The 25,002-nt window shown below is 47.5% G+C and overlaps 1 protein-coding gene across 1 annotated transcript in view; it reads left to right on the top strand.

The window, feature by feature from the left end:
• Positions 1–16,335, top strand: part of LOC108801363 (zinc finger protein 250-like) — a 43,748-nt gene extending 27,413 nt beyond the window's left edge. Inside the window, exons 12-13 of the mRNA XM_018573291.1 lie at positions 9,544–9,636; positions 15,841–16,335. Coding sequence (XP_018428793.1) covers positions 9,544–9,636; positions 15,841–16,328 — 581 coding nt within the window. The 3' untranslated portion in view covers positions 16,329–16,335. The remainder of the gene's footprint in view (positions 1–9,543; positions 9,637–15,840) is intronic.
• Positions 16,336–25,002: the final 8,667 nt, after the last annotated feature.

Below are 25,002 nucleotides of genomic sequence, written 5' to 3'. Positions count from 1 at the left end.
GAGTGCTTTTCACTCACCTCATAGTTCTAGCCGACCTGTGACAATGAGACTGTCACAGGTCGGCTCAGTAGATCGGGAGGTGAGCGAACACATACCGGCGTTCGCTCACCTCTCGATCCTGTCACGGCTCTCTGCCGTGACAGGGGGAGGGGCTGGATTCCCCCCCGCTCCGATCCGTCAGTGCTGACTGGCGGATCGGACGGGGGAGGGGGCGGGTACAGCTGGCTCTGCCTCTAGATAGGCAGAGCCAGCTGTCACTCACGCAGCTGGACAGATCCCGGCACAATTGTCGGGATCCACTTCACCTGCGGCGTCTCAGTATATAGGGAGCTGTAGCTCGCGGTATACTGAGCCTAGGGTGACAGGAGGACGCTAGTTTGTGTCCTCCCGTTACCCTAAGGAGAACTATGGGGAAAAGCCCCGACCCCATAGTTCTTCTTTAATACAACTTTTTTATGCCATTAGAGTATTTATTTTTCTTGCACTTTACAAGAGTCTTAAAGCCGCAATAACAATACACAGAGTGCATTCTGGAGATTGGAAAGATGTTTTTAGCGCACTTTACAGGTAGGGATCTGTTATAGTATTTTATTTTTTCTTCAGTTAACTTGGTAGCACTTTGAAGACTAAACCCATTACCCAGAGATTCCCTACAATATGCATAGACCCCCTCCAATTAGCCATCAATCCCTACATTACATAGAAATCCTTCCCCTTACCCAGCAATTCCTACGTTATACAAGGACCCCTCATTACCCAGAGATCCCTACATTACATAGAAATCCTTCCCCTTACCAAGCAATTCCTACGTTATTTAAGGACCCCTCATTACCCAGAGATCCCTACATTACATAGAAATTCTTCCCCTTACCCAGCAATTCCTACGTTATGTAAGGACCCCTCCCATTACCCAGAGATCCCTACATTACATAGAAATCCTTCCCCTTACCCAGCAATTCCTACGTTATACAAGGACCCCTCATTACCCAGAGATCCCTACATTACATAGAAATTCTTCCCCTTACCAAGCAATTCCTACGTTATTTAAGGACCCCTCATTACCCAGAGATCCCTACATTACATAGAAATTCTTCCCCTTACCCAGCAATTCCTACGTTATGTAAGGACCCCTCCCATTACCCAGAGATCCCTACATTATACAGAGAACCCCTCCCAATACCCAAAGATCCGAATATAACATAGCAACCCGCCCCCCCCCCCCATTACTCAGAGATACCTACATAGCACCATGACTCCTCCCATTACCCAGAAATCCCTTCCGTTATGCAGCAATCCCTTCATTACATGGAGACACCTCCCAGTACCCAACAATCCCTACGTTATGCAAAGAGCCCTTCAATTACCCAACAACCCCTACCTATTACCCAGAGAGCCCTACATCACACAGAGACAGCTCACATTACCCAGACATCCCTACCGTACATAGAATCCTTTCCCATTACCCAGAGATATCTACATTATACAGAGACCACTCCCGTTACCCAGTAATCCCTACATTACACAGAGACCTCCTATTAAGCAGACATCACTAAATTAGACAGACAACCCTCCCATTACCTATCAATACCTACGCTGCATAGAAATCCTTCCTATTGCCCAGAGGTCCCTACATTACACAAAGATCACTCCCATTACCCAAACATCCCTACATTACATAGAGAACCCTACCATTGCTCAATTACATTACACGGAGACCCTTCACATTACCCAAAGATCCCTACATTACATAGAGACCCCACCTCTTGCCCAGAAATCCCTACATTACACACATGTGCCTCCCGTTACCCAATTGCTTTGGAATAACTACCTCAGACCCCTCGTATTATAGATACCGACATTGTCAACAAGCCCCCCAATATTATTATTATTATACAGGATTTATATAGCGCCAATAGTTTGCGCAGCGCTTTACAATATAAGGAAGACATTACAATCACAATACAAGACAAGACAAGATGGTAAGGAGGGCCCCGCCCCTGAGGGCTTACAATCTAAGAGGGGAGGGGCCAGTGATACATGAGGAGGGAGCTGTGTGGGGATGGATGGTTGAGTGGTCAGGTTGCGGTGGGATCGGCTTCCCTGAAGAGATGAGTCTTTAGGGATCACCTAAAGGCAGTCAGAGTGGGAGATAGACGGACAGGTTGGGGTAAAGAATTCCAGAGGATGGGAGAGACTCTAGAGAAGTCCTGGAAGCGAGCATGGGAGGAGTTGACGAGGGAGCTGGAAAGCAAGAGGTCTTGGGATGAGCGGAGGGGACGGTTAGGGTGATATTTTGAGACGAGGTTTGAGATATAGCCGGGGGCGGAGTTGTGGATGGCTTTGTAAGTGGTTGTTATTATTTAGAATGTTATCCTCTGGGCGAGTGGAAGCCAATGTAGGGATTGACAGAGGGGGGTGGGGGATGGAAGACAGTGTAGGGATTGACAGAGGGGGATGGAAGACAGTGTAGGGATTGACAGAGGGGGATGGAAGACAGTGTAGGGATTGACAGAGGGGGATGGAAGACAGTGTAGGGATTGACAGAGGGGGATGGAAGACAGTGTAGGGATTGACAGAGGGGGATGGAAGACAGTGTAGGGATTGACAGAGGGGGATGGAAGACAGTGTAGGGATTGACAGAGGGGGATGGAAGACAGTGTAGGGATTGACAGAGGGGGATGGAAGACAGTGTAGGGATTGACAGAGGGGGATGGAAGACAGTGTAGGGATTGACAGAGGGGGATGGAAGACAGTGTAGGGATTGACAGAGGGGGATGGAAGACAGTGTAGGGATTGACAGAGGGGGATGGAAGACAGTGTAGGGATTGACAGAGGGGGATGGAAGACAGTGTAGGGATTGACAGAGGGGGATGGAAGACAGTGTAGGGATTGACAGAGGGGGATGGAAGACAGTGTAGGGATTGACAGAGGGGGATGGAAGACAGTGTAGGGATTGACAGAGGGGGGTTGCAGACACTGAGCGGTTGGTCAGGTGAATGAGTCTAGCAGCTGCATTCATGATAGACTGAAGGGGGAGGGGCCTGTGTAGAGGTCGGCCAATGAGGAGGGAGTTGCAATAGTCCAGACGAGAGATAACAAGCGAGGGGATGAGTAGTTTTGCGCTTTCATTGGCAATAGAAACATTTCTCATCTCCCCCGCCGGCTGTATGTGGAGTTGTTATGTTCTATCGGCATTGGTTACACTTAGTGACAGGTATTGGATATGTGACTTCCTGTTCTTGGTCACATGATCTCTGGAAGTCTCTTCTGGTTGTAGCTGCCAATAGCACTCAAAGCGTTTTGGGGTTTTTTGTTTTCTATCCCCCAACAATGCCCTTTTGTTAATAGTACATTCAGTTGATTAGTTAGCCGCGGTGAACCCAATCCTCCTGCAACTCCTCAGATATCAACGGTCTGTTGTCATCAGGCCCCCCCCAATAAAAGACGACTAGCGATTGGTTGTAAGGGTTGACTTCACCTCACATATCATTGTCGTATTATAGAATCCTATACATGAACAAACCTTAATGAGGGGAATTTATCACATCTGGAGCAGTTGCCCACGGCAACCAATCAGCTTCTCTCTTCAGTTGGTTCAGTTAAGATTTGAAAATGAAAAAAGAGAAGCTGATTGGTTGCCGCGCACAGCCGCTCCAGTTTTTGATAAATTCCCCTCCTTGCGTCTATCCCGTCTGTGATCATCATAAGAATGATTACTTATCACAATAGCACCCATTGACCTGTGTCGTGGAAAGCGGACATGAAGAAGAAGAGCTGGCCGCCCGCCGGATTCCACTGGGATGGTTCACCGAAGCCTGCACCACATCACCGGTGTCCCGCCCAAGGTCTACCCCCTCTAAAGCGTATCACCCAATCACGGGCTTCGTTTTAATAGTGTCGTAGTCTCTACGGCTAAGCCTGCGATCGGGTCAAATGCTTCAGAGGCGGTGGACCTCGGGTGGGGACTCCAGTGAGGAGGTGCAGGCTTCGGTGAGCTATCCCAGTGGAATCCGGCGGGCGGCCATCTTTTCTTGTATGGGCTCATGTCGGAGTTATGATGTGTTTCCAGCAGCCAGCGCTCTCCTCCTTCCTTTCCCGAGCCGTGGAGGAGCCGCGCTTCTCTGTGTGTTCTCCAGATACCGAAAAAGCTTAACAATCGGGTAAAATGCAGGACTCTAACTTGAGGAACATGGCTTCCTCGTGTCATTCAGTCAGAATTCTGACAGTACAGGCAGAACTGTCACTGTTGATATTTCCCAGGGCTGTAGCTACCATGGGGCGAGTGAGGCACTCGCCTCAGGCGCAGCTTTGAGGCGGCATAGCCAGGGCCGGCCTGGTTGCGCCCCCTCGCCCCTGTTGCCAGGGCGAGCACAGGGCGCCATTGGCAACAGGGGCGCCAGGCGGCCAACACAGCCGCGGCTCAGCAGGGAGAAGAGGAGCGGCACAGGCACCAGGTTCTCCTCGGATCCCCCGCTGCTCTCCCCCGCCTGTATGGACAGGGAAATGTCTGGGGTCTGTTTAGACCCCTAATATTTCCACGAAGCCCCCCAACAGTAAAAAAAAACACACACACACACTCATGCTCATATATTATTAGACACGTGCAAAGACTAAACATTTGTTTTGGACGAAATGAACGGAAACTAAAAACGTTTTCATTAGTTTCGTCAAACGAAAAAACTTTTTATGCTATTTTGAATTTGGCCGCCTGCGCATGCGTGCCTCCATCCTGAAGGCGGGGAGCATTACGTCGCATGACGCCGTGCATGTGCAGCGATGGGTGACATAACACGTCTGCACAATTTTCTGTTCTTGCCTCAGAGCTCCGGCTCTGATGTTCCCCATGTAAAATGATGAGCTCAGTCAGTTATGAACGGACCTCTACGATCTACTCTTCTGTAGAACCAGGGCAGGAATTTGGAGTAGGGACACAAAGCACATGTATGACGCAGGTCAGATACATACAATGGTCACAGTTTGTTGCGTTGCTGCGGATGTACTGCACATGAAGTGTAGAAGAGCGCCTCTGTTATTTTTGGTAACATGATGTCTTTCTGCTTAGATCCCGTAGATCTGGTCCACCCCGAGAACCCGGCAGACACCGCCTTCTCTCCTCCCATAGATTCTGTCCTTCAGAAGTCCTTGGCAGTAACCGTGTCCTTCCCTCCCCTATCGTTAGTCCATCGGGAGTCCCCTGCAGAAGTGGTCTTCACTCCTCCTGTAGATCCGGTCCACCAGGAGTCTTTGGCCAACAGTGTCTTCTCCCCTGAGTGTCAGGAGATGGGGGAGGACTCCAGTAAGGACTCTTCTGAAGAACCTTCCATCGTTTCACCCGTAAATCCGCTTCACTGCTCAGACACAGTGGAAGATCAAGAGCCAGCTCTGGAGTCCGAGCCCCGGGACCGCCATTTCTCCGTGCTAAACCGGACTCTGCACAACTTGTCCTCCCACCAACAGGAATCCAACGTCTTAATGCAGGAGCAGAACTCCATCTTGTCCCAGATTGCTTACTCTCTGAGCCTCCTTCACATACAGCAGACGGAAGGACTGGCTGCTCTGGGCAGTATTATCCAACAGGGTGTGGAGGCCATTCATCCGTCATCGTGCGTGTCAACAAATGCTCGGACTATAGACCCCACCAAGGTCCATGCGGGGCTGAGGCGGCAGGTGATGGGCATTAGCAGATCTAATACTGACCAACCTGCCCCCGCGAAGCGGAAAATAACTTAGTACCTCGTACACTCTGGTGTTCGGTCATTGTTATTCTGTTGCTTATCCAGTTTATGGATCTTCGTGATGTTTTTTTTTAGGTGATAAAAATAGTTATGAATTGTTTGATGAATAATCGATTCCAAAATAAAAGAAAATATGGGATAACACAGCTTTGGTTGAGTGTTTTGTTTTGGGGTGGATACTCAATGTGCCGATTTGGTGATCAGTTTATTTTGCTCTGCTTGGGGCTTGTTCAAGAAACAAGAAACTTGGCTTCTCGGGAGCCATCTTACAAAATTATTGTTGGATATTCTAGAACGCCATCCCATCTACACACCTTTATGGCAGAGGTCTCAACTCAACTGCAATGAGAACCTAGCAAGGATTTTCACTCCGGGGTTTCATTGTCCCATGGCGCAGTTTTTGGTGTTCTATATCAACGTTATTACACAATGAAATGTAATCCTTTCTCCACGACTTGTCCTGTTCAACTTGGATTCAAACCAAACAAAAGTGTCCATCAATAGCGTGGTGCATTTTCATTGAGGTTGTGGGTGCCGAACAATTGGAATAAATGAAATACATGAATATAAGATTAACAAATCTTAAAAAACAATATTGGTCTTGGTTGGTATACGGTTTGGTAAAAAGCTTAGTATACAGATTTTTTTTTTTCATGGGTGCTCCTCTGGAGGGAATGAACAGTGTCCTGAGCCTGGATGTCGGGGACCAGAACACCTCCAGGTGGCACTGTGGCTATCCGCTCCGGCTGCGGCGTCTCAGTATAGCACGAGCTGTAGCTCCCTATATACTGAGCCTAGTGTGACGGGAGGACGCTAGTTTGTGTCCTCTCGTTACCCTAAGGAGAACTATGGGGAAAAGCCCTGACCCCATAGTTCTCCTTTAACCTCTCCCTGCTGTGAGGCCTGTGCCACAGTATTGTTGCCATGTCCTGTTTCCTGCAACCAGTATCCTGTTCCTGCCTTGGACCCTGACTCCTGACCCTTACCCCTAAGGCCCCCCGATCTGTGTCTCCCGGCTCCCCTCTTGTTGCCCTGCTCTCCAGGTTATACCCAGCCCTGTTATCTCTCTCTGATTTGTTGTTCCATATTGTTTGGCTCTCATATGTTACATGCGGGTGGTGATGGGGTTGCATGTGTTTGTGGTGTTTTTCTAATAAACTATAGTTCACAGGAATTGTTTGGTACCTGAGGTGTGGTCACATATTTGGTTCCCCTGTAGAGATACCTGTACACGGTTTCGTGACACTGGAATTGGACTTTGAACTCTAATGAATGTACAATGAACTCTAAATACCTGGTGATCCCGCCATTCTCCATGCTGATTTCCTGCTTCCTGTGCTTTTCTGTCAATCTAACCGTGGGTTTAGACCCATGGTGGCATTGACAGACATGCACAGTACCTACAGTGACGTTAAGAGTAGGACGCAGTGCTAAAGCACAGCTTACCTGCAGTCCTGTAGTCAGCCTAACACAGGGCTGTAGCTACCATGGGGCGAGTGAGGCACTAGCCTCAGGCGCAGCTGAGAGGGGGCATATGAATAGAGGACTCTGTGTCCTCAATCTCTTTTTCTATTTTAAAAGGGAAATGTCACGGATCTGTTTAGACCCCCAATATTTCCCTGAAGTCCCCCAACAGTAAAAAATATGAATTAAAAAAAAACAACCCCCCTCCTCCTCCACACACACTCACTCATGCGCACATATTACTAGACATGTGCAAAGTCTAAAAATTAGTTTCGGACGAAATGAGTGGAAACGAAAAATGTTTTCATTAGTTTCGTCAAACCAAACACATTTTAGGCTATTTTGGATTCGGCCGCCAGCGCATTCTGCGCATGCGCGCCGCCATCCTGGAGGCAGGCTCATGACGTCACATACCGCACACGTCTGTTGGGGGGCACAATTTTCTGTACTTGCCTCGGGCGCAAAAGGAGCTAGCTACGGGTCTGGCCTAACACGCCAAAATGCAGAGCCCCACTTGAGTGACCACTTCCTCATCCCATTACAAAGTCCTGATAAAAGTGACCATGTCCCTCTGCCCAGCTCAACAGACTCGTTTCTGAGCTCCTACGGTCAGATGTCCAACTCAAAGAAAACATTGGTCTGATTTAGTCTGAGTAGAATTCATCTTCAGGGGGTCACATTTTGCCTGCTGATGGCACACTACTACTTTATTTTTCAGCAGGCTATATACTATAATTTAGGTTTATTACCGAAGGGTTTCAAGACTCCGCAGGATACTTCTCTCAATATGCGCAAGGGATCCCTCCATGTGCCTGTGGTAAACCTGCATTTTAGCGGTTGAGTTGTGCTGGCAAAGCTTTATGCGGTCTTGCTGTTGGATACAACTCCATGGTCTAGTCTACTACACCAGGCTCCTGAAGGTCTATGTTTGCATAGTAAACTGAACAAACTGGCCACCCTCGCTTCAAAGAAGCATCAAGAGTGAGTTGGGAGGACCTATTTGGGATGCTTTGTTTAAATTTAGGAGATCAAAAGCCTTCTACACAGTTTTACATCTGGGAGAAGAGCCAGCCCAAGCTGACCGCAGATGGACAAATGTCTTGCCAATCTGGCTGTGGGTCCAGCAGATGTTTGCCAGATGACCACTTTCAGGTGGAACATCAGTTGTATATGTTAGAACAACTGTTCGGGACCAGTTTATTTCCCGATGACCTAAGAGCTACCTGTAATGTCTTAATGGCTCCTCCTTGCCAACAAGAATTATTTTCTGGGAAGACACAACATGGTCAGATCATCTGCCTATGTTTTTCAAGTGCTTCATCATTTAAATATGTCTTATATTTCCCTCTATGACATAAGGGCCATCTGCAGCAGCCTCCTGGCTCCCAATTTTCTTTTCTGATTTGGCACAGCATGATCAGACCAGCTGCCTGTGTTTGTGACTCACTTAGGGGCTGATTTAAGAAGCTTCGCCCAGCGTGTTGAAGGGCAAAGGATGTTTGCATGTCATTAATCGCGCTAAATGGAGCTGGGAAGCGTAGGAGTTATCTATGCTCCTCGGCTCCATTTAGCGGCAGCATTGCTATGCGAATGGCATTCACCGGGCATAAAGTCTTCATACATCAGCCCCAGGGGGGCGTCCATAGATGTCTTGCCCCCTGAGGCTGGGGAGAAAGGTGGTTCTCATGATGCACATTGTTGGGGAGGGGGTTAGTTACTCTTGGCGCATGTTCCATACGACGGTGTTAGTTACTCGATGGTTTCAGCTGAGGGCTCATGGTGGATGTACATGTACGGGGGGTAGATGGGGGACGATAGTGGTGCACGGCATCCTGCCCAGCTCACGGACATCACTGCCTGGAGCTGGGCAGGACACAAACCAGAGCATCCCTCTCATCACTTGGCAACCAGTGACGTCAGTGAGTTGGGTGGGACATCGCCCAGGTGGTCAAAAGTTGCTAAGAGCTCTTAGCAACCTGTGACGCTCTGGGCGGAAAAGGTCGACAGGCACAACTGTCCCCCCTCCCCACGTGAACCAGTGAGGTGCCATCTGACGCTGCGCCCTTATAGGGACGGCCCTGATCAGCCAATTAAAGTTTATCTTGATCAGCTTAAGGAGAGATTTTCCCTTCACTTTGACCATAGTTGTTCTCACTCCATGTTGTCTGGGGGACAGGAAGTGACTGTGTTTTCCTCAGTTCAGGGCAATATTCTCTACTTTTTTGGGGGCCAATACACCATCTCCTTCTCTATTGTTCCAAGTCCAGTCTCAGTGTCTTTATGTTATGTGAAAATCCTGCTATTTGGCTTATTGTATATCTGATTTCTGAACATTCCTCTCTAGACAGCGACGTCGCCGTGAGGCTCCAAGAGATGACGGAAATGTGGACAAACCGGGCAGCTGAAGCAAGAGAAGCAAGCGAGCGGTCCAACCAAGGTGACACCTGCCGCCGTTGATGTTCAATTATAGGTTGTACGGAGGCTCAAAGTTGACATTTTATTCACAGTCAATGCAACGCAACCAAAAGTCAAATATAAGTTATCCAAAAAAGTTCAATACCATCACCGGAAATGTGGCTACTAGGGAAGTCAGTCTGAGGTTGGCCGTGCACGGAGAATGATTGTTGCGTACAAAAGAATTTGCTACACTTCTGCCTCGGAATGACTGTATATTGCAGGGATGTCCAAACTCCGGCCCTCCAGCTGTGGGTGAAACGACAAATCCCATGAAGCATCTCTCCGGGAGTCATGTCTGTGGCTGTGAGAATCTTGCAAAGCCTCATGGGATTCGTAGTTCCACCACAGCTGGAGGGCCGCAGTTTGGACATCCCTGGTATATTGGATACAGATTGAAAATTTTGGGCTAGCGTCTGGTGTTCCCTACTGATAATGCCCCTTGTTATTGTCTATGGTGAGCAACTGACAACACAGTAGACGTGTTTGTTATGTTATAAATTGATTTCCTAATAAGTCAGATAATTAGAAAAATATCTGGAAGCCATATTATACAGCCAGGTTAAAAAGCGGAATTCCAGTTTTATTTATCTATTTTGGAAATAATTTGACCAGCTGTGTTATGAAGACCCCACTGCAGTAATAACTTCCTCTCCAGCTCTGTACTCCACAGACTCACCACAGCAAGTCCAACACCGGTTCTCTTTGGGGTCACCCAGCATCATTCAACCCACTTTCTGTGAGCCCTGGCTGTCATGGACACACCCCCCTAGTGTTGCATCATCACACTGGCCTGGACTCGCAGTACAATACTGCAGAGGGCTGAGCTGACCTCATACAGCATAAGCAGAGACACGTGAATGGAACTCCATTAAGCATTGGCATTTGACTACCAATTTTTCCAAAATCAAGATAGCCAACTTGGATTTGGCTTTTGTTTTTTGTTTTTTGTCAAATAATTTTTTATTGAAATTAACAGTGCAAATATACAAGTACAGTTTACATTGCCAACTGATGCCTGCAAAACTCAGGGCATCCATACATAAAAAAACATGCATCACATGTGAAATGTTACAGTAGTAGAGGAACACAAGGTTGGTCTTGGTGAGTTGCTAGGTTGGCGTGACGGAGAGTATTGGCTGTTGGGGTTCTGAGTCGCAGCCTTTGGGACTCGGCACGAAAACAAAGCACACCTCCGATCGCTTATATATATCTAAATTCCTGGAATACCCAGACAGTTATCCACTGGACGGAGTTCGAAATACAGCATGCGACATGACCCCAGCGTTTGTGGGGTTAGGAAGCAAAACAAGGGTTAAGACCTTGGTTCTCAACTGGTGGGTCGTGACCCAAAAGTGGGTCGCGACCCCATGTTCAGTGGCAGTCCATGTACCCATTGCACTCCTTACCGCTAATCCATAGTAATAGGTTGGGTGCATCAGGAGTCGACGGATGGCCACCGTCTGAATAGTATATAGGAAATTTCTGATCTGATTTGGCCACATGCCTTCCACTTTTCTAGGCAAGAGACTCCTCAGCCTTCCCCCTAGCACAGCACCGTCAGTTCTCGCGCCGAGCAGCCATTCAAAATATTCTGCCTGGCCCTGTGTGTCAGCTTGGGGTGGGGTGGGCTGGAAGTATGACCATAAGGGAGCTCCATCCATATGTGCATTGTTTACAGCTCCCACATGTGCCTTGTAGAGGTGCCCGGACTGATGTCACATTCTGGCTCCCGGCACCTCTACAGGGTGCGCAAGGGAGCTGAGGATCCACTCCAGTTCTCATAAGGTAGGGAGACTGGGTGGATCTTAAAAAAAAAAAGAAAAACAATTATAATTTTTTTGGGAGTGTGCATGTGTGTGTGTGCGAATGTCTGTGAGTGTGTGAGATTGTGTCTGTGGTTTTGTGTGTCTGTCAGTGTTTTTGAGGGTCTGTTCACACAAGTACAATGCGTTAATCGCTCAGCCCCATGCCATTAATGCGCTGTACCACACAATCGCACCTACTGCGAGTTCTGGTGTGGAAGGTGCATTGCGTTGCCATTCATTTGAGTGACACCACAAATGCATCTCCCACCCACAGGTCAATCGCCTGCACCCGAACACCCAGTACTGCAATGCCGTGCATTCCATTGCAGTGCGACTTGGGTCGCAACTTAATGACCGAGGACAAATGTGGGTCCTGAGGTTACACAGGTTGAGAACCAATGGGTTAAGACATACAGAGCTCGAGAGCAATTAGGTAGACGAGCAATCTTGTGTTCAGGAAAGTGATACCACTGACAGTAGACAATACATGTGTGGAGACATGGGGGGAAAAGAACATAAAGCGGTTAGGGTCTGGAAAGAAAAGAGGAGAAGAAGATAGAGGAGGGTCTGGGCCGTACGCAAGAGGTGGGAAGTATTTTACTTTTTATACTTTTTTACGCATCAGCCGTATAAAATAGGTTCTCAGAAGCAGCACAAAAAGGTATTGTTGCCATGTTGCTTACTGTTACTATGTTATATAAAATAGTTCTGTAATACTTTTTAAAATTCAGTCCTGTTGCTCTCCATGCGTGTGTAGCCAGCGCAGAAAAAAGGATTTCAAATGACAAAATAAATGGAGTGGATAATTTAATAACCAACCGGCCCATATACACAGGAAAGCAGAGCAGCTTCCAGGGGACATTCACCTTTCCATCTTTGTGTGGCCCTGTCCCCATTACCATTGTTGCTTAGACAAGAATTCTGTATGTGCGTTATAATTAATCGATTTTAAAAAATTTGATTAACCGAACACGAAAATTGTAATCAGTAACAGCCCTAATTTTTATATACACTGACTGGCCAAAAAAAAAAAAAAGTCACACACGGACATTTCGTTGGAGCGCCTTTAGCTTTGATAATGGCACTCATTCACCATGGCATGGTTTCGATAAGCTTGTAGTGATGATGGGAGAGTCGGAGCACGGCATGAAGTCTTCTCCAGCACATCCCAAAGATTGTCAATGGGGTTAGGGTCTGGATTCTGTGGTGGCCAATCCATGTGTGACAATGATGCCTCATGCTCCCTGAACCGCTCTTTCACAATCTGAGCCCGATGAATCCCGACATTGTCATCTTGGAATGTGCCATCAGGGAAGAGAAAATCCATTGATGGAAAAACCTGGTAATTTGGTATATTCAGGGAGGCAGCTGACCTCATTTTTGGGGACATAATGTTGTTGAACCTAGACTAATTGTCCAATGAAAGGCTCTGAAAGGAGAACTAGGAGGGGTGTGCTTTTCACTCACCTCATAGTTCTAGCCGACCTGTGACAATGAGACTGTCACAGGTCGGCTCAGTAGATCGGGAGGTGAGCGAACAGATACCGGCGTTCGCTCACCTCTCGATCCTGTCACGGCTCTCTGCTGTGACAGGGGAGGGACTGGATTCCCCTCTCCCCGCTCCGATCCGCCAGCGCTGACTGGCGGAACGGACGGGGGAGGGGGCGGGTACAGCTGGCACTGCCTCTAGATAGGCAGAGCCAGCTGTCAGTCACGTAGCTGGGCGGATCCCGGCATAATTGTCGGGATCCGCTTCAGCTGCGGCGTCTCAGTATACCGAGAGCAGCAGCTCCCTATATACTGAGCCTAGGGTGACGGGAGGACGCTAGTTTGTGTCCTCCCGTCACCCTAAGGAGAACTATGGGGAAAAGACTTAACCCCACAGTTCTCCTTTAACTATTTGCTTTGCTTAATCCAAGTGGTGACCTTTTTTTGGCCAGGTAGTGTATTTTTCGTAGGTGAATACTGAATATTGCACATTAATATTTCATATTAACATTTCCAAGCGGCATGTGTACCATGATCCTCAGCTGCTTTGTTGTAAAACGTTTGTTTCTTGAGTTTAATTTTCATGCAAGTAAGTCAGAGGAGTGGGTTCTCCTCCTTAAAAGAGTTTTAGTTAAAAAGAGAGTCTGAAGGCAAATAGCTTCTTCCATCTTTATTTAAACAACACTCAGTGCTCCACAGCCCCTCTATCAGCTATTATATAATGGGGAGAATTGATCAAAACTGGAGCAGACAAAATCTGGAGCAGTTTTTCTCTTCAATTTGCTCAGGTAAGATTTGAAAATGAGACAGAGAAGCTGATTGGTTGCAGTGCAAATCTACTCCAGATTTTGTCTGCTCCAGTTTTGAAAAATTCCCCCCAATGTGTCTTTGTAAAAATGGGATTTTTGTACTCGGCATTAAATCTTTTTCTATCAGATTCATTGGAGAACATAGTACAGGCATTTTTATAGGGATGCACCGATACCGGTTTTTCGTTATCGAGTACGAGTACCGATACTTATATTTCGGTACTCGTCGATACCGAGTACCAATACCGCCACTTCCGGTAGCATAGAGCCGTCTTGCCGGGCAATCAGGAAGCCAGGAAGGCTTCTTGATTGCCTGGGAAGCCGACTCCATTCTGTTTGGCCGGCTAGATGCTGATTGGCCGGGAAGCCGGCTTCCCAGCCAATCGACATCAAGGCCGGCCAAACAGATCTGACAATATGGTGACACGACCCGGCACCTAATTCCCCTCACATAGATCCGTATCACATTCATTAACATACCAGTCCCTCGGCCAGCACTCTCCAAGATCTCCCCATGTCTCCTGTGTACAGCGCCCACGTGATTGGCACTCAGCCTGCTACTGTGCATGCGCAGACTGCACAGCGCTCTCATTCAGAAATCCTGTGCATGCGCAGTAGCAGGTTGAACGCTGATCACGTGAGCGTTGTGCAGTGTGCACATAGGAGATGGCAGATCTGGCCGAGGAACTGAATGCTAAGGATCTATGTGAGGGAGAATTAGGTACCTGCAGGGTGGGGGTGGTGTCGCTATAGTATCAGATTTTTTTGCCCGGCTCGACCCTGATTGGCTGGGAAGCCAGCTTCCCGGCAATCAGCATCAAGCCAGCCAAACATCATGGAGCCAGCTTTCCCGCTCCATCTTTCCTCGCGGCACTGCCAGTCAGAGGAAATCTTCCTCTGACCGGAAGTTCTAGTATCGGGAAAGGTATCGGAGCATTTGGGCAAGTACGAGTACTCGCCCAAATACTCGGTATCGCCACCGATACTAGTATTGGTATCGGTGCATCCCTAAATTTTTACCATGAGGTATTGAATGCAAATCATAAATAAGCCAGACACCTCTAATGGCCATACCCTTACCCTTGCTCAAAAGCTCAGTTGTAGCAAGCAATGGAGGACAAGAGAGTAAGGTAAAAAAAAAAAAAAAACATCCTTGCCACAACAATTTAACTTAACCATGGCAACAGGCCAACAAAAAATAAGAACTAGTAGAACGGTGTGAATGACCAATAAAAATCAAAGGTAAGGATTGTGAGTAAAACAAATCGTATTTGCTCCTTCATTCACTGGAGGATGCAGCATAGTAATTTTTCAAGGCCAAAGAGCAGTCCCATAATAAGGGTCCGTCAAGGATACCCAACAAGGTAAGGAAGCAAGTCTGTGCAACCCCAAAAAAGCAATGCATTATCCCAAAAGTGCCTTCAGGACCTTATCGCCAAAGTTGGAATCCACCGAAGCAGCCACATCCACCCAATAATATTTGGTGAAGATGTGAAAGGAGGACCAGGTCGCAGCACAAATCTGTAAGACTGAAGCTGGATGGCGGCAGGCCCAGGAAGTACTTAGCTCCCTAGTATAATGAGCATTGACAGAGAATGGAGAGTTGACCTGAATTTTCATGTCATAAACCTCTCGAGGAGCAGATAAACTATGGAGGAGGTGTTGGGGTGAACCCTAGTAGAGGAAGCTGGCCCCTTTTGATTTGCATAATGATTAAACCTCCTTTAGCTGGTAGTATACCTCACGTCTATTGTGCTATGTCTTCCAATAAATAAAGGAGAAATAAGAAATTAAAACAAAAAGTATAAATAATGAATTTGAAGACTTACAAACAATTCATTGATGTAAAACAGTTATAGATCCCATGGTACAGGGAGGGGGTACAGCTAGTTGTGGTTACCTTATTTCCATCCACATAAGATAAACAGTGACGTTTCATAGGAGACCTGTGGAGCAAATTGCATTGCACAGAAGATAGCGCAGTTCTTGCACAATATGACTTCTTATGGTTATTGTTTAATAAATAGTATAAGATATCATGTCTAAAAGTAACTGTTAGTTGCTGCATTCTGTATCCTACAGAGAATCGGCAAGAGGTCTCGGAGCTGGAAGACGGTCCAGGCACAGAGTACTTCCTGGATGGCTCATTCTATCGATGGAACGGATGGCACAATCACGTGGGGATCCTGTCGCCGCTTCCCCAGCACAGGAGGGACCGTCCCTACCAGTGCAGCGAATGTACTAAAACCTTCTCGGACCTCCCCCGTTTCCTCCGACACCAGATCGGCCACACCGGCGGACGGCCGTACCACTGCCGTCACTGCATAAAGACTTTCCGGCAGCCCTATGAGCTAATGGTCCACCAGAGGGTGCATACAGGGGAGAAGCCTTACCAATGCACGGTGTGTGGCAAAAAGTTCATCAAAAACTCCATCCTGAAGGTTCATCAGAGGATTCATACCGGTGAACGGCCGTACAAGTGCACGCTGTGCTCCAAGAGCTTTGTACAGTCCCACCACTTAAAGACCCACCAGCGGACACACCTTGCTGGCAGAGTACCAAACTACTGAGCTCCAGGCGGACGTTGCAGCAGGGCCTTGTTCATACGAAGAGTAGACACATCAATGATTTCTCATTGAGCCACTGTGGTTGATAACAAGGAAAACACTCAAACGATGCCAAAGACTGAAGAACATGCAAAAAAAACAACCCATATATACAATGTTTAATCTCACAAGTTGTGAAATATTTATTTTTGAAATACTACGTAGCGAAAATTTATTGGAAGACATTTTCTGAGGAATCCGGTAAGATATTTGCAGTTCAGAGAATCATTTGAGAAGTTAGCAGTTCAGTCCGTGGTCAACAACGGCCTGCAAGATTCATTCTTGAATTTAGAAATATGAATCGCTGAATATATGTGCCGCTGTGTTCACTGATGGGCTACAATTTCTTGGGTTCGGTTCCAAAAGACGTAAAGATGAAATATGGATGCAACTGGAGCTAAGCTAGGGGACAGCCATCTTGCAGTTCCTGCCGCCATTCACAGAGTCAGGAGCCACTCGTGACAAATCTGAAGCGAATTTCTCTGATGGCTTCCATTGTTTCTTGTAATGTGACTTCTCCGTCGTGTTCAAATCGCAGTCACATCAACCTCCGATACTTGAAAAAATCCACCGCACATCTGAATGTCCACCTTCCTGAATTCACGGCGGACTTGGATCCACCTGGAAGGTCGCTTACCTCTCTAGTTTTACACATGCTGTCATCTAGAATTGAAATGTACGCTATATGACCAAACATCTGTGGACACCTGACCATCAAACCTATATGGACTTGTTGGACATCCCATTAAAAAACCATGGCCATTATTATGAAGCTTGCCCCTTTTTGAAGTCCACACCAGCCTTGACTCTTCTGGGAAGGATTCACAAAATGTTGTAGTTTGTCTGAAGGAATTTGTTCTCATTCTGCCCAAAGAGCGTTTGTGAGGTCAGGTACTGAAGTTGGACAAGAAGCCTTGTCTCGCAGTTGGTGTTCCAATCCATCACAAAGGTGCTCAGTTGGGTTAAAGTTAAGAGTTCTTTGCAGACCACTTGCATTGACCTCCCTTTCTGGGTGTCACAGTCTCCACTCTTCTGAGGAGGCTTTCCACAAGAAAGATGTTGGAGGGTGTCTCTGGAAATTTGTGACCATTTGTGAGGTCAGTTACTGATATTGGAGAAGAAGACCGGGCTCACAATTGGTGTGCTAATTCATCCCGAAGGTGTTCTGTAAGGTTAAGGTCAGGCTTCTGTGCACAGCACTCAAATTCCTCAAGACCAAACTAGATATACCATGTCTTTATGGAGCTGGCTTTGTGCACGGGAACACAGCCATGCTGGAGCAGAAAAGGGCCTTCACAAAACTGTCCCAACAAGTGGATAGTTGTCTACAATGTCCTTGCACACTGTAGTGCTAACAGTTCCCTTCACTGGAAACACCTGAGCTCCATCATTTGGAGGGGCGTCCGCATACATTTGGCCTCATCGTGTATATCTTGTGAAACATCGACTATGAATTTTCATAATGGAGGACGTTATGGAAATGTCTATGATGAGAGTATACAATAAGTTCTCCGCCCTTCTTCTTGAAGTATCCAACTGGCCAGATGGAAACAGAAAGACCCAACTAAAGAGGCGTATCATTCATATACTTTGCCATTCAAAGAGAATCCTATTCATTTCATCAACAGGAACGAGTAGATTTGTGTCAGTTCTAGGTAGAAGTGTACTTTGCTCATTAGTTTCCGAGCCGTGCAGCAAAAGAATTGGAAGTCGTCATCTGCTCCAGTAAAGGGGCGATAATCTCAGACGTCATGGCTGGATGTCCTAAGATTGGCTGAGACACTGGGACTTATTCTTCATCTGGTTTCTCCTTCAGGAACAGCTCCAGAGTCCATCCAGGTAATAAAAAAAAAAACCTCTTCAACCTTTATAATGGATAAAATATTGTTTTCACCTTTAAAATCCTTTTTTGCATCTCAGTGATACTGATCTTCTTCACCCTCTTTCAGCCACTTCATATCTACATGTACGTACTCCTGCATCAGCTGCATGTCATTGCTCTGTGCAATATGTGTCAGCACGGCTGCTTGTAGACTCCAACAGGGCCATATGTAACAGACTGACAGCAAAAGGTTTCCCAGCACATTAGCCAGCCAGCATGCAAAAAAAAACTTGTCTCACCGCTGAGGTTAAAAACAGAGGTTTAGATACACGTCTCCTGCAGAATATGTGAAAGCCGCACAGCCACGTCAAGGCCCCTCTGTGTAGTGCGGTCCTAACTCTAAACTATGAGAGTCTCCATCTTGGAGCACATGTGACAAAAAGTTAAATTGGGTGCAGGTACGCCAGGAGGCAGTCCAACCTCCTTATCTTTTGCCACATGTGCTCCAAGATGGAGACTCTCATAGGTTAGAGTTAGGACCGCACTACACTCTCTGATTGGAGCGTGACCCAAATGCCATTCGAGTCTGGGAGCCTCAGCTTTAGTATTAATATCTGTATGTGGTTTTCTGTGGTAGTCATAACAAATATTTGTAAACTCATCCGAAACGAACGAAAATTCGGATTTCCTCCAAATCTGAAACCCGGACCGAATTGAATTTCGGATCCGAATCCTGAAATATCAGAAACAAATTTTTCCGCAGCTTACATGTCTGCTACTTACATGCTTCTCTTTTTCTATGACAGGCCTCTGTGTTCACTGAAATCGGTCCCAGTTCAGCGAGGTCTTTCGGAAGACTTTTGGATCTCTCGTACAAGAAGGTCTCCAGACGTCTATCTGGATCCAGGAAGCATCAAGGTCTCATAACAGGAGATCTCATACCATCATGTCTACCTGGCCTTGGCCATTAAGACCGGAGTATAGTCCTCCAGGGACTCCAGACATCTGTTGGACTCAGTACCTTCAGATCTGAGATAGAGACTTGTAGAAAGATCAGCTGCAGAAGGGACTGAAACCCAAAACGATCTGATAAACACCAAGAATAAGGATAATGAGTTGGATATTCTAAGTGAAAGGAACCCGTTTTTTATAGGTTGGGTCTTAGGCTGTGGGGTTTTGTTTCCAGTCATCTGTCAGTTTTTAGCTGAGCAGAAACACCGGGATATTTACAGCCTGGGGAAGACTGCGTTAGACATACAGGGTTAGTTTCAGTGCTGGCCGGGATGACCAGAAGCTCTGAGAGCAATTTAACCTACACTACTCCTACACTACTAAGACAGATAAATAAGTCTCCTCCAGCATGTCCTGCGTCAGCTCTTGTGGACTGGAAATGTCACAGGGCGCATCCTCTGCAATCCTTAACGAAGCTGCCACATATATGTGTACAGCCAGCACCCTTTGTACTGGCAACACGCTCACTCAGCACCTCCAGCACAGTGACCGCACTGACAGCTCCAACTCACCGATTGCGGTCGGTTGCTGGCTCCTCATCAAAATATCACTGTGACAGCCAATCACAGTGATAACGGAGAAGCCCACCCGGCACTACGAACTTGTGAGGGGTCAGCGGCTGCTGGCTATAAGGGGTTAATATTACAGTGATGGACATGTGTTATCTTCACATGCACACACATTTCCTATGTTTAATTTGCCTCAACAGCCACCCTAATGGAGTTCCCTTCCACCCCATGTGGGCTGCTATGGCTTTGGTCATGCCAATGGAGATAGGGAAGGGTTAGAGAAGGGGTAGACAACCTCGGCACTCCAGCTGCACTGATTCTACAAATCCCTTCTTGCCTCCGAGAGTCATGCCTGTGGCTGTCACAGTCTTTCAACCACTCATGAGACTTGAAGTTCCATAACAGGTGGAGTGCCGAGGTTGCCTATCCCTTAGGGTAGACCATCTGTTAGGTGTGTATTGCTCTCTATGTCTTTCTGTTCTGGTGACACCTCACATTTTCTTCTAGTGTCCCTGTGACAGGAAGTGAAAGAAAATCTACCCATTGAGGTGGTAGCCATATAAGCCTTCCAGGTATTGAAAACCAAAGACTGTTATAACTAGAGTAAGGCTTTAAAGGAGACCTGTCATGAGAGTAACACTTAGGCCATGGTGTAACCCCTCTTGAGACGCCACCCCTTTTTCTGCTGTTATGAAGGGGTCTGTTGTATATTGCACAGCAGGAGAAGCTGAACGGGTCAAGGAGATGTTTTAGGTCTTCAGAAGGTGGAAGATACAAGAAGCCAATCCACACTCATTATTTGGTGTACTGATTCCTTGAAGGGGACATATCATTAGTGGATACGGTATAAGCTAACTGGGTGATAGGCACCATACGGTGTCAGGACGTACCTGTGCCTTGTTATAATTCATCTCCGGAAGCCCCCGAATCTCGAATGTGAAATGAGCGGATTCCACTGGATGGCTTCCATTGCCTTTACTGGATATTGTTATTTTTCTACATGTTCTTGGGGAAGGCGGAGCTGGTGACCATTGTCTGTGTGTTATTGATATTTATATTTTGGCCCATATGGCACTAAGTGCAATACGTTGTGTTGGTGATAATATTAAAGCTTCATATACCCGTGTTCCTGGTGTCCGTGTCTGTGAATAGTGCGTAGATTTGGGTGTCAGGGCAGATCATTCTGACTTCACATGCTAGTTTTTCATTTTGAAGATTAAAAAGTCGGGGCGCACCGATAAAGTATGAGGAAACTTGACCATAATACACAATATGGCCTAAAGTATTGGTGCCGAGAATTTGGGCGAGTACTCATACTCACCCAAATGCTCCGACGCCTGGCCAGATACTTAAAGGAGAACTATGGGGTAAGTGTTTAACCCCCTAGTTCTCCTAAGGGTCACGGGAGGACACAAACTAGCGTCCTCCCGTTACCCAAAGCTCAGTATATCGCGAGCTACAGCTACAGTATACTGAGACCGCCACAGCCGGGATGGATCCCGACATTACTGTCTGGATCCACCCAGCTACGTGAGTGACAGCTGGCTCTGCCTATCTAGAGGCAGAGCCAGCTGTACCCGTCCGTTCCGCCAGTCAGTGCTGCAGGATCGGAGCGGGGGAATCCCTGCAGGGAGCCGCGAGTGACAGTCACGGTTCTCTGCAGGGAGATGATCGGGAAGTGAGCGAGCGACGGTATGTGTTCTCTCACTGCCCGATCTATTGAGCCGACGTGTGACAGTTTCCTTGTCACCGGTCGGCTCAAACTATGAGGATGAGTGATTTTCACCCGCCTCATAGTTCTCCTTTCAGCTTACGGTATCAGGAAGCCGGGCAGCGAGTCATTACACGCCCCCCGGCTTTCTGATTGGCCAGAAAGCCGGCTCCATGCTGTCTCATCATCTGGTGATTTCCTGATTGGCCGGGTTCCTGATTGGCCAGCTTCTCGACCAATCAGGAAGCCGGGCAACGCATCATTACACGGCGCCTGGCTTCCTGATTGGCCAGGAAGCCAGCTCCATGCTGTCTTGTCTTCTAGTGATCAGGAAGCATGGAGACGTCTTCCCTGCTAATCAGGAAACCAGGTGGGGAGTCATTACATGGCGTCTGGCTTCCTTAATGGGACTTCCGGTATCGGTATTGGCGAGTACCGAAAAAAAAAATATCGGTACTTGTACTCGATATCGAAAAACCGTTATCGGTGCATCCCTATTATTAATAATCGATATCCATCACTATCAAATGGAAATATTTCAAGATTTATGATTTTAAGACCATCCATATCCGGACTATATAAGTAACGGTTCCCATGGGCCTCTATGTTCTGCTTGGACAGCTGAAGTTTAATCTGCCTATACTTTGCTTTCCTTGGCTGCTCCCCTCCCCCCCCCCATCGTCATGCCAATTACATTATTAAATAAAACCTAAATAATACTTCACTTTAGTTCCAGTGATGTCATCCTGGCATCCCTGCGCTTCTCTATACAATGCAGGCGGATCAAACCTTGCCTCAGTACTACTCTGAAGAGCCCTCAGTCCCGATCCTAAGCAGTGGGCCGGCTCTTGGAAGGAGTTATTCAAATATCACAATGCCTTTATGGGTGGGTGTTAGTCTAGAGGAGCGGGTGGTCCTAGGCAGGCTGCATTTGATAGGAGTTGGTACCATTAAGAGCTCGAATATACATCATATGCCCAAAAGTATGAGGAAACTTGACCATAATACACAATACGGCCTAAAGTATATGGAGCCTCCCTCCAAATGACTGAGGTCAGGTGTCTCCAGTGAAGGGTACTGGTAATGCTACGGCACATAGACAATTGTCCTCTTCCAGTCTTGTGGCAGCAGTTGGGTGAAGGCCCTTTTCTGTTCCACCATGACGGTCCCCTGCATAGAAAGCCAGCTTCATAAAGACATGGTTTGATGGGTTTTGTGTGGAGGAACTCGCGTGTCCTGCATGGAGCCCTGACCCCAACCCTACTGAACACCTTTGGGATGAATTGGAATGCAGATTGTGAGCCGGGTCTTCTCATCCAACATCAGTACCTGACCTCACAAAAGCTGAATGGGCACAAATCCCCCCAAACTCAAAATCTTATGGAAAGCCTTCCCAGGTGAATGCTGTTACAACTCCATATTAATTCTTTTGGTTTTGGAATAGGAAACAAACTCATAGAGAGGTGATAGATGTCCACTATATTGTGTACCGGGGACGTGCGGTCAGGGGAGGCAGGTGGGGCGGAGCTCCCCCCCCCCCCCCCCCGCCGTGTAACCTGTCATGGCCGGAGTGCTGCTTATTAATTACAGGCGGCGCTGCATCCGGATTTTGACAGCAAAGTTAGGTTAGACAGCAGCGGGCTTCCTCCCCACTGCTTGTGTCACCTAACCTAGTGAGGCCAGAGCTGCAACAGCCTCTACTCTATGTTAGAGGCATGAGCTCTGTGGATGGTTTGGACCAATGGCAAAGCTGCCCAATCAAACAAAAGAAAGCGCCGAGTCAAGGGCATCCCGAGGCTGGGTGACACCTGGAGCGGTAACAGAGTGTCACCCCGTCGAGACGTCATCGCGCACGCTCGACACCAAAATGACTGTAAGTCATTTTGTTGTCACCCCTCCAATGGTTGATAGTCCATGGTCCCATCGCACTCCTGACCGCATAAATCCCTTCAAGAATTGGGTGCTCAAACCCCTCCAATGGTGTCACCCGGGTGCGGGCCGCACCCCCCTTGTGACACCACTGCGCTGAGAACATCGATCTGAATGCCTCGCCAGTGACAAGCAAGCGAGGGACAGGGAGGCTCCCCCGTCTCCTCACTTCCTCCTCCGCACATGGGTGACCCGGTTGGGGCTTCGTCAGGCTGGGGGCGGGCAGGGGGAATGCCTCACCCAGCACCGAAGGTACCGCACGTCACCGTTGTGTATAGGGGAACATAGCGTACACACACTGTGGCCGATACCAACCATCCAAGAACTGATAAAGGTTTTTATGATCTATACACTAAGGGGGAGGGGGGGAGGGGGGGTTGTCGTCTAGTCTGAGAAACTGAACTTTGTCTTTAGTTTACCCCAAAATAATGACAAACAAAGAGACCGGTTTTCTTCATCCAAGACAAAATGTTATTGCCAAATGATGTTTATAGAATCGGCACACAGTCATAAGATTTGGTAGACCATTAGAATCCTCAGCCTTCCACATATAAGCTCTCCGATTCCGGGGGCCACCGTGCGCGACGTCCACAGCAGTCTCCAGCAGGGAGGCCGTCGGTCAGGCCACAGAACTCCATGACCAAGCTTTAAGAAGCCTCCGCCGCGAGCGGCTGGCGCCACGGAGAAAATTCACCATGAAAACATTAATAACATGAATTAAATAAAACACAACTTAAATATTGTCAGTATAAAAAAAACAAAACACAGAAACATTCAGCTAATGCGTAACAGTCGAGCGAAAGAGATCATCAGATGGCAGGACCCGAGGAGAGCGGACACAACGAACGAGGGGGCGCACACAATGCGGTTTTCTGTGTGCTTCCTGGGCGTGCGAACCAGATTTACCAGCGTCCGTATGTGTTGGTGAAACCTGACTGTAACCCGAGGACTAGATTGCCTCCCGAAATATTTGGACACGTTAAAGGAGAACTATGAGGTGAGTGACTTTCACTTCACCTCATAGCTCGAGCCGACCTGTGACTATGAAACTGTCACAGGTCGGCTCAGTAGATCGGGAAGCGAGTGAACACATACCGGCGCTCGCTCACTTCTCGATCTATCCCTGCAGAGAGCCGTGACAGGGGAGGGACTGGATTCTCCAGCACTGACCCTGTAGCTGTAGCTCCCTATATACTGAGCCTAGGGTGACGGGAGGAGGCTAGTTTGTCTCCTCCCGTTACCCTTAGGAGAACTATGGGGAAAACACTGACCCCATAGTTCTCCTTTAAAACTCAAAATCTACTTTTCAGTAGGTCTGACATCATGCCTCGCTATATACAGTTGAGCAAATCGTGTTTTCTTCCTCTGTTACAGTTTCCTACCTGGAGATCCAGCCAATAACAGCCCTAACCCCATAGTTCTCCTTGAAGGTCATTTTTAAGAAGCTTCTATTTTTGTGTGAACATTTTTGGTTATTTAGAATCCCACTTCAAAAATATATTGCCCAAAAATGCAGCAATACGAACCTTCCATCGTGAGCTTTCACCCAACAAAAAAAAAACTAGATGTCACCCCTCCTCCCAGGTTGAATGACAGCCAGCATCATTCAAACCACTTCCTACAAGTCCAGCCTGTCATGGACACACCCCCTAGGTG

This window comes from Nanorana parkeri, unplaced genomic scaffold (assembly GCF_000935625.1).
Source record: "Nanorana parkeri isolate BGI_ZX_2015 unplaced genomic scaffold, ASM93562v1 scaffold2319, whole genome shotgun sequence".
Taxonomy (NCBI): Eukaryota; Metazoa; Chordata; class Amphibia; order Anura; family Dicroglossidae; genus Nanorana; species Nanorana parkeri.
Note: the sequence above shows the minus strand (reverse complement) of the source record. Positions and strands in the feature narration are given on the sequence as shown.